At 42.4% G+C, this 18,499-nt stretch overlaps 1 protein-coding gene across 2 annotated transcripts in view; it reads right to left on the reverse strand.

The window, feature by feature from the left end:
• The window catches only part of PGM3 (phosphoglucomutase 3), a 230,705-nt gene that overhangs the window by 146,047 nt on the left and 66,159 nt on the right, over positions 1-18,499 (reverse strand). For both annotated transcript variants that reach the window (XM_086926556.1, XM_086926555.1), the window contains one exon: positions 10,122-10,255. In XM_086926556.1, coding sequence (XP_086782682.1) covers positions 10,122-10,255 — 134 coding nt within the window. The remainder of the gene's footprint in view (positions 1-10,121; positions 10,256-18,499) is intronic.

Consider the following 18,499-nt stretch of genomic DNA (forward strand, 5'->3'; position numbering starts at 1 on the left):
AATAATCACGTCAATGAAACGTGTCCTAACACACACTAAAAATCAGACACAACAACATAAGCAGGAGTAACTTGCTTTCTAGAATCAACACATCAGAATCAGGGAGAGGAGTTGACCTAACCGCTAGGGCGGTTGACCTGGGAAGTGGGTTTGAGTCTCGGCAATGGCACTGAACATCCTGCAATTCTGGGCAAATCACGTAATCTCCCTGTGCCTAACAAAAATGAATGTGTCTTCATGTGACACAACTGGTGCAATGTAAAGCTCTCTGATACCCGTTACCTTCGGGTCAAGTTCACGCTATATAAAACTCTGTAAAAAAAAAAATTTTTTAAATGGGGGAACTGGACAATCTTTGGGAAAGTTTATCGCCTAATTTTCCAAAGAAACACATCCATCTCCACATTCTTTGTTGAGTCTATGGAGAGTACCACACTTTTTTGTGATCTTTACTTTAAGGACTACTTCCGTGCCGGGACTTCTTTTTATTCTGGTTAATTTGGGAAGAGAAATATTTGATCTTTCCTAAAAAAACCTTGAATAGCGTTTTTGTAACCTGCGGTGCAGGCAACCTACGATGCCGAGGTCCGAAACAGGAAAACGCGGCCGCCATTTCCCCTTGATGCCGCACAGCATGGGAAGAGGAGAAGACTGCCCAGGTAGGCATTGAGGTGGCTATCTGGGGGCGGCGGCTGGCACAGAAACAAGCGAGTCATGCAGGACAACCCCGCAGGACATAATGCCTCCTGATAACTCTGGACCATCTCAACATACAGTCCCTCGCCAGGGAATCCTTTTCTATGCTGCGTACCCCCTCTGACTCTACTCAATGGAATCCTGCTCTCTGTGTTCTTTTTCTGTATTCTTGACTTTGGTGACTTTTTTGCTTCCCGCTCTTTAAAAAAAATGTTTTATGGTTTCAGTCTATACCCGGACCCGCCATTATGTCTGACCTTTGTTCCGTTCCTTCTTCCCTCAGGACTCCTCCTGATCGTTTTTCTCTTTTTGCTGGACAGCCTTAAATATATATGTATATGTAAATATGTATTATATAATTATCCAAGCCTAATTGCTGTTAAAATGTAATCCTGTGTGAATTTACTATTTGTATTTTGAGAACTCTAACCACTGGTATATGTAGTAGACTTTTGTACTTACTACCATTCCTATGTGATTTTAGAGTTATCTGTTTGTATCTCTTTCTTGAGTGACTTTCAACTTGTACATGTGCAATTTTTTCCTGTTTTATCTCTTCCTTGAGTGACTTCACACCTTGTACATTTGCAATTTTTTCTGTTTGTATCTCTTATGTAACTTTGTAACTTATGTTATCCAAAGTCCTTATGTAACGCAACTGGTTCTTTTGTAAAGCGCTCGGACACCTTCGGGTAATGTTCGCGCTATATAAAATCGCATTAAATGAAGAAAAGAAAAAATCCAAGCAAGGATCTTGGAGCAAGTCTTAAAAATGTATCTAAAGTAAACACGTTTCTAATCCTTCTAAAGATGAGTAGGGAGTTGCAAAAATGAGTCCAGTTAAATAGGAAGAAAGTCTCCCCTTTAGTTGTAAATTTGAACCTGGCGATACTGAGGAGAAGCTTATCCTTACTCCTTAAGCCCCGCTAGAGAAACAGGGAGAGATCCTATTTGACACACAAAGTGGAGACAGATATTGTTCACACTTGAACATGCATATGCAGTTTTTAAATAACATTTGATACTTCGCAAATCCCGGTCCCCTCAGAATTTTCATGCCCGTGCCCCAAAAGAGAAGAATGCTTAATATCACAATGTATGATTAGACTGAATCTGTGAACATACAGTATTTTATTACACATCCCGGTCCTCATCAACAGAAATTCCTTAGCATAGCATTGGAGACTTGCTGCCTCGCAATATGCTATCATTGCTTTGCAATTGTATTTTTCTGTGTATTATCAGCAACTGCGTGGCATAAACCCATTTAAGTTGCGGGTATGTTTATTCTTAATGGTTGCACGTTCTCTGAGCTTCTTGAACAACACTTGGGGTCAGAGAGAGGATTGAGATGTTCACACCATTGTATTATAAGTCTATTTTTCTCGCAAAGAGTAATATCCTATTCCAAACCTTGTAGTTTGGTATGCGGGCTACCAAAGGCCTCGAAGGAGCCCCTGGACCGGTCTGGGAGCCAAGGTCAGGTGTTCCTGCTCTAATATAAACACTCGTGTAATAGGAAAAAAGTACCAAAAGAAGGAGAAACTGTACTAGGTGCCCAGGGAATTAGTGCACACGCCATTTTTAGGGGGTCGCATTTGTTTGCATGACTAACTCGATCCAAAGGTATTTTAGCATTCTACATGAGCACCAGTTACATTACACAAGGAGGCATTAATGTTTCTTTCTTTCTTTGGTAGGCACGGGAACATTAAGAGATGTGCCCAGAATAACAGGATGTTGAGCAGACGTCGAGATTCGCCTGTTCCCCAGCTCCAGAGTCGGCCGCTCTGGACAGCCTCCACATGGTGATGGCCCTGCTGTGGTTGAGAAAGGCTTTCCAAATGTGTATTTCTCCAAAAATAACCGCTCCCAGCGTCCTTTCATGCAATTGTTTATTGTTATAAATATGTCCTGAACACCAATATTCGCTCATTTTAGTGACCAGTGGGCTTCCAGTCCCACGCCGGGCACAGCGGAGAGGCGGAGGAAAAGTTATTTTGCCAAAGTCTCAAGTTGCCTGAGCAGCCCACCGCATCTTTACTGTGTTACCTTTACCCACTGCGCGGTGTCTCCCTCCCCCACTTACTCATGAGAAACGGAACTAGGGGAGAGGGGGGGGGGAGAGGGGCAAAGAGGGGCAGGGAGAGAGCAGTGGCACGCCGGGCACAGCGGGCTGCTGCTGCATTGTGTCCCGGAGAGGGCGGGTCGCCCCTGCTCTAAGAGGCCGCAGTGAGTTATGCGGGTGGCCGGGGCACAGGGGAAGAGCCGCGGTCCGGCTGGGGGAGATGTGAAGGCGCGATGGGGCGGCACAGCAGAGCAGCTTTAAGAGGCCTCAGTGAGCTGCGGGCGACTGGGGCACAGGGGAAGAGCCGAGGTCCGGCTGGGGGAGATGTGAAGGCGCGACGGGGCGGCACAGCAGAGCAGCTCTAAGAGGCCGCAGTGAGCTGCGGGCAGCCGGGGCACAGGGGCAGAGCCGAGGTCCGGCTGGGGGAGATGTGAAGGCGCGACGGGGCGGCACAGCAGAGCAGCTCTAAGAGGCCGCAGTGAGCTGCGGGCAGCCGGGGCACATGACACATACACACAAATGCACGCAGCAAGGACTTACTGGAAGAGAGCAGCTTAGGCGACCGAGAGCAGCTTAGGCGACCGCAAAATGGCGGCTGCAAAGCTCCACAAATTTCGGATTCGGGGGCGTGTATTTGTTGTTCTGAGTGACGGATGACGTCACCATCGAAAGAACAGCAAAATACACATCCCCGAATCCGAAAGAGACGGGGCTTCATTGGAGTGACGCATCTCTCCTCCAATGGCTGGCCTCCGTTTAGGAAGCCAGCCAATGGAGGAGAGACGAGGAGGGAGGCGGTTTTAAAGCACCCACTGAATGACAATAATTCTCCGACTTCCGGCTGGCAAGCCAGCCGTCGGTCCGAGACCTAAAAAGGCTCCCATGAGTCAGAGGAAAAAGCAAAAGAAAAGGCTTTATTTTTGCGATGAGTCTCCCTGTGACTGCAGAAAGAATCGTAGCACACGAGATACAGGCATACATGTAAGTAGGGACACAAGGAAGAGACAAATGAGTAAGAGGTTAATCAAAGGACAGGAGGACAATACAAACAAAATGCTGATAAATAGGATGCCGCACAGATAATACAACTATAAAATACAAATACATACGGGAAAAAGAAGAACAAATAAATATAATCTTTGAGATGCTTAAAACAAGGATAACTAGTATACGACATACCTCCCTCCTTAATATGTAAAACAGATAATAGAACTATAAAACAAAATACATACAGAAAAATGAATAAACAAACGATTGAATATAATCTTTGAGATGCATAGGGTGCATACTATTCCTGGAACTGTAACACCACATGTCCCGTCTGTAATGATCATTACCCTGGTGAGCAGCACTATTATATACTCCACTATCAGCTGTCCTGTAACAAGTACCTTGTCACGTCCTTGCATCGCAAACAATTCTTTCTGAAGTATAGATTGCCTCTGAAGTGTGATCAGAAGAAAAATAGACGCATTTACTATACGCTGTGAAAAATTCTTTGGAGAGAAATGGTCACAAGCCCAAATCAACCTTCTACTCCTGACAACAATTGATTATCTTTTATTTAGTTGTTGACCTTTACCATTTTATTGAGGTTCCACCAATTTCCATCTTCCAGTTTGGCTGATGATTTTCGTACATATACCACTGTGTGTGCAGAAGATCAATCTGACAAACTTTTGAAGACATTTCATATTTCAGCAAGACCATTATTATTAGATGAATATAGAGGGGTATGTTTATGCACTATATCATTGTCACGTAGGAATTTTGTCATTAAACGTTAAGTAAACTGTACTTAATTGTCAGTAGTAATTGACAAAGGAAGGCCCTTCTATGTGAAAGAATTCATTCAAACTTCTATTCTACCCATCTGAAGAAGTAATCTACCAAAACTGAAATGTTATCCTCGCCTTGTAAATACATGTGGTGGACCCAACAAATGCAGAGCAATATGTTGCCAGGGCCCCTTCAGGAGTCTGAACCGGTATGGCTGAGGAGAGGCCTGAACGTTGTCACACGTTTATATAAACAGGCACAATCAATGCAATTTTTTTAACAACATTGAAGACCATATCATCCATGTAAGGTCGACAATACATTTCTCTGACCAGTATCTTTTTGCATCTCTCTCTTATCTTGATGATTATCAGTTGCTACCTTCTGAAGGACATTTCATTCACAAGCCAATCCATTTTTTAAACTTGAAAAATACTTGCAAATAAAGGCATAAAGAACCTGCGCTAGGCAAGTCAGATGAATTCTTTTTTTTTTTATTAAACTTAACATATCAGCATTCATGCTTTTAACCCAATCACCTTCATTGGTTGTTTCTTGTACCAAATGAATGGCATCCAGCATTATTGCAACCATGGTCTCTTCACCCACAAGCCCATTACATTATCATTAATAATTTGTAACTGAGACAAACAATCAGCTACACAAATTGATCTTCCAGCAATATGCTCTACAGGGAAGATCCAACGATACTAAAGTCAAACCAAGTGCAGCGTAATAGCAGAAGACTGGCTACAAGGCCAATGCTATGGAAAATCAGGCACCTACTGCGTAGGAGCTAGGAAAGGGGTTGGGGCTTAATCTCAGCACCCGAAGGTGCTAGCATCTTCTAGTTATTTGTGTAGCTTGTTAATAAATATTATTTTCTTCTTAAAAGATAAAGCACGGACTGGATGAACAACTGTTACTTCGGTAATGCTCTTTCTGGTGGATATCCAATAGCAGCTATCTCACCTTCTGAATATTCTCCAGGTGCCAGACTGGATCTAGAAACTTCACAACAGTGCTCCCAGTGTGGCGCTGAGTAGACTCCACACTGCCCCAAAGGTGAAGGAGTGGAGCCACATATATGCTCCACCCTTGCGCACTGACATAGTATAGACCAATTGCTGGTGACTGCGCAAATCTCCAACTTGGAACCTTTTTAGATGAATATTTGTAATCACAGATTCCTCCCATTTTGAGTAGATTTCAAAATAGTGTTAACTGAAGCTATAGGGTCTGTAGAGTGTGCTTAAATAAAAAATATCTGTGAGACCGAGCAGGTAAAGTGACCTTTCCATTAGAGATTGTTTTCAAGACAATAGTGCTATGTGAACATATGAACTGACGCCCACATCACACCTTGTATGACATTAAGAATATTTATTCCCCATGCAAGCATCATCGTAGCAGCCTTGGCTCACACTGAATGAGGGCGCAAGCCATCTGGGAATCGCATTGTGGCCAGTGTTTAGCAGATTTTGATATAGATGGCTATCCATCTTGAACACGTCCTTTCCTGTACTGCTTTTCGCTTCCAATAAGGAGCGGATTGTACGTCTGAGGGTCTTTTGCATGCAAGTCGATAAAACCTCACTGCTTCCTTTCAGTGCAAAGAAAGCTGGCAATATGAGTGATTAGCTCACATGGAAGAGTGTCACAACTCTGGGGAGGACGCAGTACTTATTCTCAGCATCAATCTAGCTAGGAAAAAGGTGAAACAAGAAGGATGGGCCAATAGCGCACGTGGTACACTGAAGTAGGAGCAATGAGGAACACTGTTTTTAGTGCCAAATTCTTGAGGAGCAACAATGCATAGGCCCAAAGGACTTGCACATCAGGAAAGTTAAGACAAGGTTGAATCATACACATTGCGGCAACTAGTCCACCAGGTCTTATTTGGGTCAAAGTGGCTTGCGAGAGCTTCATGGACCCTTGGCAAAATCGTGCTGGTCAATTAACAGAGAGCATGTGTGTATCTGCCCAGCAGCATACTAAGTTTAAGGACCTCAGAGTCAAAATCGCAGATAATAATATTCTCTTGCGGAAAGTGTCAATCATTTTGGATTTCCTGTCCGGGGGACTGCCTGGAGAAGAGTTAGGGTTCACCTTGCTAGTGGAAGCCTGCACAATGGGGCTCTCGGGTGTAGGGTGTTCAGTCAAAATATCTCGGTCAACAGACAAAGGTCTACTTTGTCGGGCTACGGGTCTGCTAACTTGTGGGCAAAAAGATTGCTTTGAACATGTAGCCATTACAAGTGTAAGTAAAACGGTCATTAAATGCCAACAATGGCTCAGAGGTCATAGGCCCCAGGCTGAAGAATGTGAGAATATTCTGCTTTGTTTCAATGGAGGGCAACTGCAGCTGCCCTTTTGACCACCTATGCAAACCAAGCACTTTCCTGCGTTGGTTGTTCATTTGTGGAGTGAAGCTCTGTTTGACTGGAAAGTATCCAGGACACTGGCATTTTGTACATCTAGATATATTGCATCATTGGTATGATAAGGAGGTCACAGAGCATCTCCCTCCTCTTTAACATCAAGCTATTGAGTAACACTATCTAGAACATGTAGAGAATTTGAGTCAGAACCAAAAAAGAACGCAGGCTGAATGACAACTAGTTTTGCTTGAGTAATCTCATTGCTCGACACTGAGATCCAACATGGGTGCTAGCTCCAGGTCATCCATTGGAGCAGTCATCCGTAGGGGGGGAAAGAGCGTGGATCTCAAAGCCAATGTGGAAGACTATACAGGAACTGGTACGTACTTGGGAATGGGTACAACCGGGTCATGGAGGATTTATTTATTTATTTTTTATATTTGTTAAGCGCGAACAAATGCCCGTGGGTGTCTCGATGCTAGATTCACCAGCAGCCATACGAATGGACGTCCATGCGACTCCTTGGGATCCAAAGTTGCTTTAGAGGGAGCAAATAACACGCTGAAAACTTGCAGCATGACCTCCCTGAAGGAGGAAATCTACTATAGAGTTGACTACAGCCCAGGAAACTCAGGGCGCACTAGGAACAACTGACAAATCAGCTCCTAAGCTGTGGAGGTTAAACAGGTGCAATGTTCATCCTGATGCCTTGCACCTTATCTTTCGAACTAGAGTGAGAGAATTGGGTTGAGTTCTGCTTCACTTTTTATGCTTGCATTAAACTTAAACTTTACCTTACCAGGAACTTCAAGTTGGGAGTAGACCATCCAAGGGAGCTACCTTGGGATCAGCACCAAGACCGTTCCTGCAATTTAGAGCCTAACATGTGCCTATGTTCAGCAAAGTAGGTCTTCGCCTCTCAGTCTCAGGTGGCCTTTGGGTGCATATGATCTACATCTGCTTTTTACAGTCACAGCACATCTTTCTGCCTTTTTGATGGTGGGTCTGTAGATCCTGCACTGCTTGGAGGTCACTTTATCATTATATTTGGATAATCCCATTATATTCTTTCAAAGAGGCTTGTTTCTGTCTTTCAGTGATCTACGTCAGAGTTGGACCATCCAGCATTAATTTTGTGGGGTAGTAGACTAGACATGTTGCTTGGAGAAAGGAATCATCATGATGAAATCAGAGTTGGCCTTCAGTAGGACGGATTAACTGACAGTTTTGTTTCAGAAGGAAAGGAAACAAAGAGTTTTCCTTCAATTATTATAGCTCAAAGATTAAACATGATCTACAGTCTATGGACGCTGAGAATTTTGGATGAGCCAAGGGTAATTATGGAAGGTCAAGTTAAACTTGAGGATGTGATGGCTCCAATTGGTAGAAGTGTACCCTGTGGACGATAGCATGCTTATTGTGTCTAATATGACACCCAGTGTGCGGCTGCCAAGTAGATGGATCCAGTGACCAGTAGGTGAAGGCGAAATTCATCAATCTTAGCTATTGGGCCAGATGTCTGGTGTATAGATGCAGCAAATGTTTTTAGCTTCCTGATATAACATTAGTTAGCATGTAAGACAACTTTCTGTTTTGATCAGGGCCGCTTGCTATATTAGATTTGTTGTTCCATGCCGATGCTTGCTCAAGGTGGTCTAACTATCAAAATATAAGGCTGATACGGTTTGTTGAGTTAGAGCAAGAGTCTGTGATTTTGGACAAGAATAGTGCTACTTTGCCATTTTGGTCTAGACGGTGGAAAGGTAAAAAGCCAACAAGATATTCCAGTAGTAGGTCTGAACCCTAAGTAAAAGCTGTGTCAGGCTTACCCAGAAGTGGAGTATGGGAGACGGGAAAATGAACTTAAAATACTAGAGTTGTCAGTCTATGAGGTCTACCCACAATCAGGAGCGTGGGACATTCGGGAAGGAAGGTAACTATATACTACGGTAGCAATGTCTATGAGGCCTACCAAGCAGTGGGGCAGGGGTGGGATGATCTCTTCCCAGAAGTTGAGGAGGAACTTATCCAGATGGGTGTATGAAATGAAATACCAGCATTTGTAAAGTGCACAGCTACCTCCAGAGCGGTGTCCCGGTGCTGGGATCCCTATGGAAGATCAAGCTATTGCCCAGAGTCACTTGGTGCTGGGCTAACCTGCCGCCAGTGCAGGGTTTCGAACCGTGAACCCCATGGTCGGAGTCAGGCACCCTGGCTGCTGCGCCACATCTCTTCCACTATAACACCTAGGGAAGGAACCAAGACACTACAGATTGAGGCATATGGCCTGCTAAGGCCTATTCCCAGGTTTTGTATAAGAGGGCTGGTGCTCACGGGGTGTATTGGGTTTCAGATTGGAATGAGTGAGGTACATAGAGGCAGACTTCTGGCCCCCAGACCCAACTATGCAGTTACAGATTGGAATGTCCGAGCTAAAGGCAGCAGAGTTTCTGGCCTTATGCTCTACCTGACCAAAACAGGTCTCTCTTTCCTTTACCTACACACTCAGGCCAAACACCCTAGGAGAGGAGGTTAAACAGATCACACCTGATCAAAGGAGATGAAGAGGTATGTCATGTGAGCAGGTGGACAATCGCCTGCATGTAGTGTTCAGGTGGGCACGAAGGGAAGAGCCTGTATTCTCACCTAGAGTTCTAAAAGTTCATCAGTTAGGATTGGAAGCCTAATAATTAGGTTTTCTTTACCTCTGTGGCACCAATGGTTTAAATTATTTCAGTTGGTGGCTTTGCTGATTTGGTTATAGTGTTTTACTTTTTACAGAATGTACCATTTAACTTTCTTGCAAGTACACGCCGCCCTGAGTGTTCAATGGTATGAGTAGTAGAATAGTGTGTGGCTCACATTATTAATATTACAAAGTTACCAGGCCTGTAAGATGTGCTGTTCCGTTTGGGTCAGCAGCTTCACATGAATTCTTAGATTTTCCCTAAACAATACATTGTAATTTATATGCTAAATTTACATTCAATATTGAACATTCAATGTGGGTTCTATCATCTTCAATTATTAGCAAAAAAACTATCATGTAAGTAAGCCTTGGTGTAAATACATTTTCTAAAAGGTTGCTTTCTTTGGAAATTGGAAATGGGGATTACATTTTATATTCCAAATACCACACCTGGGGTCTATCTGCTTTGACCTTGGCTGCTTTTCCACTAAATAATCAGAATATCTACCTGCTTGATAAGATCTGAAAAAGCTTTAGACAGTTTATTGTAATATCCTTCGACTGTAGCAATTCCATAGTGTTCTTCAGTGTTCCGACAGCAAATTATGTAGTGTAGTTGTGGTGTAGTCACTAATCCATAATCTACAAAAACAATAGAAGAAAAATAAAAACATGAGACAAAAACATACACATTAATTGTAAAACATTAGACACATTTTCATAGGAATGCTGGGTTTAATTTGACTGGGTTTGGCAATATGTGAAACACCTAGCTATAGGTAACCCGGCTATATGAATCGATATCTATAAGTATGAGGGATTACTTCCCTTTGGATGAGGGAGACGGCATGTGAGGGCCCCTGCTGTAGCAGGACACACCACAATGTATTACATTAGGAAAACAGAGTGGCATTTAGCCTAAAGGCTGCAGGTGTTCATCTTTGAAAGGTGGAGAGGTGCTTACAAGGTAAAATTTAAGGCATGCCAGAAAGCAATATCTAGGCTGTTATATTAATTAGAGTATTCGGTCCCCTACTCAGGCAGTAGGAGATGCAGAGTGGGACACTCAAACCTCGATAGTGTCATGGAAATAAGTGGCACCTAGTTTTTTTTCCCAAATACTTCGGTACTATCTTAAATTAGTATGACGTTGTCCTTATAAATAATGTGAACACACTTCAGTCTGTTTAAAAGCATTGCAGATATTTTCAGGGGTTTATTCTTTCATGATAATTTGAATGAAAAACAGCACAAGGACGGATTTCAAGGTTTATAACTGGAAAGGTTATTTTAAATCACGTTTGGTTTGAATATATTCCAAATCGATTGGTACTTTTACACCCTCTCCCCCTCTTATAGTTACCTTAGTTTCACAACAGCCATTCTCAAGGTACATAACTAGCATCAGCAAATGACATGGCCCTTATTAAGAGACTGGCGAACCCGGGGTGGCTGTTAGACCACTGCCACACATTCCGAGTGTGGCGGTCTGACCGCCACTGAACTGCTGCCTCCACTGGGATTCAGGATCCTGCGGCGTGGTGGTCTGAGGCAGGAATATGCTGGTGGTGCCGCAGGGGCACCGCCGAGCATATTCAGAGTTGCCAAACCACCAACCTTTCCATGGCGGTGAAAAACCATTCAATGGGTGGAAGTGAAGTAACTAAGGAGACACTAAAAGGTCCCTCTGCCGCCTCTAGGCACAGGGTGTGTATTCAGCAGGAGGAGGAGGTGGGGGGGGACAGACATGCAGTGCCCCCTGAATTTGCACCCCCATTTCCTGCACAGTGTGGCATGTTTGTCACACTGTGCAAGAAGGTGTAGTCAGCGCTCTGGCAGCCTACAAGTGAGGCTCTTCTATGAGCATCGCAGACTGCCGCTGTCACAACGCCGCAGGACTGTCTTCCAGACTAGGATTTTAGTCCTAATCTGGCAGGCACCACGACTTTGGCGGTCCAACAGCAGACGGCAAGTTGCACTGTCCGCTGTAGGACTACCAAAGTCGTAATTAATCCATTCTTTTCCCATAAACACATTGGGCTTTAAGACCCTTCATGGATTAATGGTCAGATTAAGACTATGGAGGACGCTGCTGTGGTAGTGCGGGCAACACCGCACAGGCAGTCTGACCACCCTATTACAACTTGGGCGGTCTGACCACCTCTGAAACCGCCAGGGATCTCTGATCGGTGGCGTGGAGGTCATGAGGCTGCAATATGCTTGGCATATTACAAGTTTCCTCTCTGCCACTGTTTTCATAGTGGTTCCTACTCAATGAAACCAGCTGCGGAAAGGAGACAAAGGTGACCCTACAGGGCTCCCTGTTGCCTCAGGGCCATGAGGTGCGTGCAGGGGGACACATGTTGTGCCTCCTGTGTGCATGCACCCAAGTACCTGAACGGCATAGACTGCACCAGTCCATGCCGTGCAGGGACTGCCTTTGACGTTCCCATTGCGGGGCCCATGTCATACGCACCACCATGGGACCGCCAAAGAACTACCCGCCAGTTACTGTAAAAGTTGTAATCTGGCAGGCAGTGCGCATACGAGTTTGGCAGTGTGGGAGCAGGGCGCTGGCATAGCAGTCCCGCTCCCCCACCGCCAAACTTATAATCGGATACCCAACGTTTCTTTCTTATACCATTAAATGAGGCCCCCTGCACCTCATGTACCAATTTCATACTGCAAAAGGCAATTGGCCAACTTTAACATTATGTATAATAATCACTTGAGATTTCCTAGCGGTTCCACTACGGTTGACAAATCTCTGGAAGTTAAAATGACCTTCATTCCACTGAACATATTTTGATGGTAATGTTGCCACTGTTTGATGTGTCTAACATGTTCTACAAACCGAACTATCAAGTAACTAGCTAGGGGCCTTCCTCTACTCTTCTACAAAGAGAGACAAAACACATAACCTCGCTAACAAGACTAAGTAGGCCTAGTGTGGCCAATCTAAAGATATTGATTTCTTTAACAGTATAGAAGACAACCAAAAATAAAAGACACGGTGCACAGATAGTCAAATACAGGTAGAGCTTCAACAAACCCCCCGGAATAATAGTCCTACAAAGAAACAAATGTATAAGAATGGGGGAAGGTTAAAGTTTTGGTTGAAAACATACAATCTAATTGAAGAACACAAGCCTTTGCAAAGCCAAGATGTCTGGCGCTGGCCACCAGCCTTTTGGCTTTGGCAATTGTTTTTTCTGTTGTGGCTTTTGCCAAACTTTTTTTGTTGGATAAACTGGTGGACCTGGGGCAATCTAAAAAAAAAAAAAAAAAATTGGTGTCAGGCAAAAATGCTTTTGGGTCTGTTAAAACCACATATTACCATAGTAGTCCCTTGCACCGAAGATAACTACTTTGTACGTGGATGTACTCCTTGTTAAAGGGCAGCATGTCGTAACTCACAGCGAAGTCAGCCAGTGGCAGAAGGGGCCCGAATCATTGCCCCATGATGCATGCTGGAGTGGGTAAAAGAAAATTGTGAATGACAACAGACTAATGGATGAAGTTTGGATGAAATAAGTAACAATTTTACACACATAATTTTAGTAAAATCAATAGGTCTTGGATAACACAAGACCTAAAATACAAAAAAAGCACACAAAATGTATCCGCCACTGGAATCACCAACATAATATTGATGCACTCAATATGGAAACTCAAAAAAATTGGAATATAAATATTGTTAACAAACATATCACCTCCTATAGTTAACTAATAAACCACAAATATCAAGTAAACAAATTTTGCCGTTAAAATATCGATTTTTACTTGTATCAAAAACAAAAATATTGTTACCTTTAAATAAAAATAAAAAATAGCCTCAAACAAAATCGGCTACAATAATATTCCCAAAATAATTACAGTATCATTAAAAACGACTTTTTATGTTAAACAAATAATTACTATGAACAATACACAATATATAGACATGTTTGAATGAAAAATAATATACGGCATCACCATAAAAATTATAATTCACCCCAGTAAAATATATAATTAAATACATAATATAAGTGAAAAGAAAATACATGAACTATAAACATTTAAACAACAATCTAAATATTAGCAAATATATATATATATCTATAAATGTACATCTTTATATGTGTAAATAAATGAAATTAAAAACGAACTACATAAACAATATAAATAAAATCTAAATCTGCTTTTATCATAGAACATAACTGATAAACAAAATTCAAAGTCGAATTAAACTAACCATTAAAATTAAATATAAACAAACTAAACTAATAAAATCTCACAATTAAAACAAGAAAACGCACAAAAATGTTATCAATTGAAACGTAAAAAAACGACAGTTGCAAGATGAGGAAACTGCTGGATTCTCTGGCCAGACCCTTTAAAACTATGTACACACACGCACTCACACACCTCAATAACTACCTTACAAAGTAAGTAAAACTTATATTCAAACTAAAACCTCCATGTAATTAAAATTGTAAAATAGTAAAATAATTAACGAAACACTCTCCAACTTCAATCTCTTTACATGTACTTACTAAAAGAAAAGAAAACAACTTTGAAAAGTGCTAACCAATTAAAACCAGAAACAAGCAATGGCAAAACCAATAGGTCTTGGCAATGCTTGAGCTATTGGCCTTGTCAGTGTAAATGCCTTTTAGTCATGTTGTCTAGCATCACATCTGCGGTTCATCATGGCTCAGTCACGAATTAAGGAATATCTACCCCAAATTGCAGCTAAAGTTAGCAAACAAACCAAAAGAATGTACGACATGCTACAATTTAAAGTCAAACTCTTTATAAACAAGAAAGGAGTAGATTACTAAGCAATAATAGCCAAAAACATACTAAAATAAATACTAACCTACAAAATTCCCCCAAAAAGATATCGGGCCCTTTTACGACTTTGGCAGTGCTTGCCGGCACAGCACCGTCAAAGCAGACAATCGTCCGCCCACCAGATTACAAGCTCAACCTGTGTCTGGCTGGCTTTTCTTTTGCCAATTCCATGAAGGTACCCTGAAAATGGGCACCGCAATCGGGAACGCAAAAGCAGTTCCAGGACGGAATGGACTGTGAAGTCCATGCCATGCTGGAACTAGGGGTGCATGCAAACTGCCCCCCCCCCCCGAGTACATCCTCATGGCGGAGGGGATAAGGGGGCCTGTAGAAGCTCCTTTGGTTCCACACCACCAACCTTTTCATGGCAAGCTCACCGCAAGGTGGGGCAACTCAGAATATGCTTGGTGAACCGCCTTTCATATTGTATACTCCTGTCCACTTTGCCACACACCAGGGAACATCTGTTACCTGGCGCGGCCAGCACAATAGTGAAATGTCCCAATGGCCGCATCGGAATGCGGCGGCCACAGGTTTGCCACCACAGCGAGTCTGGTGGTCAAAGTCTGCCAGACTCGTAATCATCCCTATAGTTTTAACCAATAGGACAAATCATTTTATATATGAATAATAACCATAATATTTTATTACATCAGTCAAATAGAACTCCAACCTTAAATAAGACTGATACAATTAAATGTATACATTTTTATATTAAAAATCTAAACCTTACTAACCAAAAAACTCAAAGAACAAACTCAATCAATTAGGTAAAATAATTACAAAACTTAAAATAAACATTTCCAAATAGCTATAACATATTTATACACATAATAAAACATACCATTTCCCACCCAAAATAAATTAAATAGGACTTACTATTCTGTAGCTGCAGATCATCTGCTATTTCCACATAGTGAAAAAGTATAATCCACGAATAACTGGAAAATTATTTTCCAAAAAGACCAAAATATAATGCAAATATAAATCCAATCCAATAGAGATCCCTCAAAGCAATCCAAAAATACATAGGAACCATAAAAAAACAGTAAAAGTGTGTAGAAAAAACAGGAACGCTCCAGGGAACTTGGAAATCACAGTTAAAAACACTGGTTTATTATGATCCAATAGAGATTTCCTTTGATTAAACAAAAAAAAACCTGGTACATAAAAACCTGTAAAGTAAAATAGAAAAGCCACCCCCAAAAAATATTACATACCCAAAAACTACATATACATTACACATAATGTTCATAAAGCAATTAACATAAAACAATATAACATATCAATACATTAATAAAACAGTATATGAAAAACCAAACCTACACACTAATGAAAAACACTACAATTAATACAACTGCATGTAAAAAACCAAAATACAAATCCTTTAACAGCTAGATCTCCATCTACCCTCGCAACCCTGAAAAGAAAACCTTTAAAAAGGACTTACCTGTTCTAACGTACAGTAGCAACTTACTGTGACCTGGACCTTGGAAAGAGACTACAAATGACACAAATATACTCCAAAATAGAAAGTACCAGGGTAAGAAATGGCGGCTAAATTACCTTAAAAAATAAGTTGTAAAACATGTTAAAAATTTGTAACGTATAAATTATATAGCATTAAAAAATGCAATACTTCTATACTTACAGAAAGAAATTGTTAAAAAGATGTTAAAATATGTATATAAAATAATTTAAGAAATGTTGAACAGTTCAACAAAAAAACCTTGCAAAATGTACACTACTATTTAAATAGGACCTACAATGTATATTTAATTTAAAACAGTGTTTAAAATGGTTTTATTAATCAATATGTGTTTACTAGAAATATATATTTCTAAAAATGTAAAAATACACATTAAATAAACTTAGAAAAATAAAAATTGAAAAATGGTTACAAGTCTTTATTGCATGAAAATATGTAAATAACTACTTTTTTAAATTCTTTCTTAACACCAACACTACTAATTAAATTACACAAACTAATCACACTACATCGTAGTACAATTTATAAAAAAGTCTGTCATACTATAATGGTTAAATTAAATGATCACACTTAAAAAAAAAAATTTTGAAGACATTGTTGGACGCTAAAGGGGTTTGCTTTATCTCTATTATCCATATTTATTTTGTATTTTGCATATAAAGTTGTAAAAGTGTACATTTCCATATCTATTTTACTGATAGAGGAGCACTCATACTTTGATGTCGGTCGTGTTTTAGCTATTTAAGCTCCCAAATATTACATAACAAGTCAAGTCAAGTCAAAAAGATTTATATAGCGCGCTACATACCCATAGGGTCTCAAGGTGCTTGCGGTGGGGTGGGGACTTACTTGTCGAATATCCAAGTTTTAAGTTGCTTTCTGAATGCTAGGTGGTTCTGAGTAAGGCGAAGGTGAGTGGGAAGGGAGTTTTAGCTGCCAGGTAGGAGAAGGATCTGCCTCCCATGGTGGTTTTGTTGATGCGAGGTACAGTGGCAAGAGCTTGGTTGGAGGATCGTAGCTGACGGGAGGGGGTGTAGAAGGACAGTCGTGTGTTGAGGCATTCAGGTCCAAGTTCGTAGAGTGCTTTGTGTGCGTGGGTTAGGAGGCGGAAAGTAATCCTCTTATTGACGGGGAGCCAGTGGAGTGTTTTCAGATGACCAGAGATGTGTTCTTTACGCGGGATGTCTAGTATGAGCCTGGCAGAGGCGTTCTGGATGCGTTGGAGTTTTTTCTGGAGTTTTGCGGTGGTACCGGCGTAGAGGGTGTTTCCGTAGTCCAGGCGGCTAGTGATCAGTGCGTGGGTGACCGTTTTACGAGTTTCGGTGGGGATCCAGTGAAATGTTTTTTTGAGCATGGGAAGAATGTTGAAACAGGATGATGAAACGGCGTTGACTTGTCTGGTCATCGAGAGTGAGGAGTCCAGGATGATGCCCAGGTTCCGTGCGTGGTCTGTCGGGATGGGTGCCTTTCCAAGGGCCTCTGGCCACCAAGAGTCATCCCAGGCGGAGGGGGAGGTGCCTAAGATGAGGACTTCTGTTTTGTCGGAGTTCAGTTTCAGACGGCTGTGCTTCATCCACTCGGCTACTTCTTTCATTCCTTCGTGTAAGTTGGTTTTGGCGATGTTAGGGTCTTTGGTGAGTGAGAGGATCAGTTGAGTGTCGTCAGCGTAGGAGATGATGTTGAGGTTGTGTTGGCGAGCGATGGTCGCAAGGGCGCTCATGTATACGTTGAAGAGGGTGGGGCTGAGAGAAGATCCTTGTGGCACGCCACAAATGACTTCAGTGGCCTCTGACTTGAATGGTGGGAGGCGGACTCTCTGGGTTCTTCCGGTGAGGAACGAAGTGATCCATTCCAGTGCTTTTCCTTGGATTCCGACGTTTCTGAGGCGCTGTAGAAGGGTGCTATGACAGACTGTGTCGAAGGCTGCGGAGAGGTCGAGGAGGATGAGGGCAACTGTGTCTCCGTTGTCCAGTAGAGATCGAATGTCGTCAGTTGCAGCGATGAGTGCGGTCTCAGTGCTGTGTTTGGCTCGGAAGCCGGACTGTGAGGAGTCGAGGGATTTGTTGGTTTCGAGGAAGGCGGCGAGTTGATTGTTGACAGCTTTCTCGATGACTTTGGCAGGGAATGGAAGGAGTGAGATAGGGCGGTAGTTTTTGAGTTCGGTGGGGTCAGCTGTGGGTTTCTTCAGAAGGGCGCTGAGTTCGGCATGTTTCCAGCTTTCCGGGAAGGTTGCGGAGTTGAGGGAGCAGTTGATGACGTCTCGGAGGTGCGGTGCTATAATGGAGTCTGCTTTGTTGAAGATGTGGTGAGGGCATGGGTCTGTGGGGGATCCTGAGTGGATAGAGTTCATCAGACGGATGGTGTCTTCAGTGGAAATAGGCTTCCAGTCGTTGAGGATGTTCAGGGGGGGTGGGGGTCCTGAAGGGGGTTGGGAGGGTTGGTCTTCGGGTCTGTTGTCCAAGCTGTTGTGGATGTCTGCAATTTTGTTGTGGAAGAACGAAGCTAGGGAGTCGCAGAGGGCTTGAGAGGGGGTGATGTCGTTGGAGTTGGCCGAGGGGTTG

Source organism: Lissotriton vulgaris, chromosome 6, assembly GCF_964263255.1.
Source record: "Lissotriton vulgaris chromosome 6, aLisVul1.2, whole genome shotgun sequence".
NCBI classification, from domain to species: domain Eukaryota; kingdom Metazoa; phylum Chordata; class Amphibia; order Caudata; family Salamandridae; genus Lissotriton; species Lissotriton vulgaris.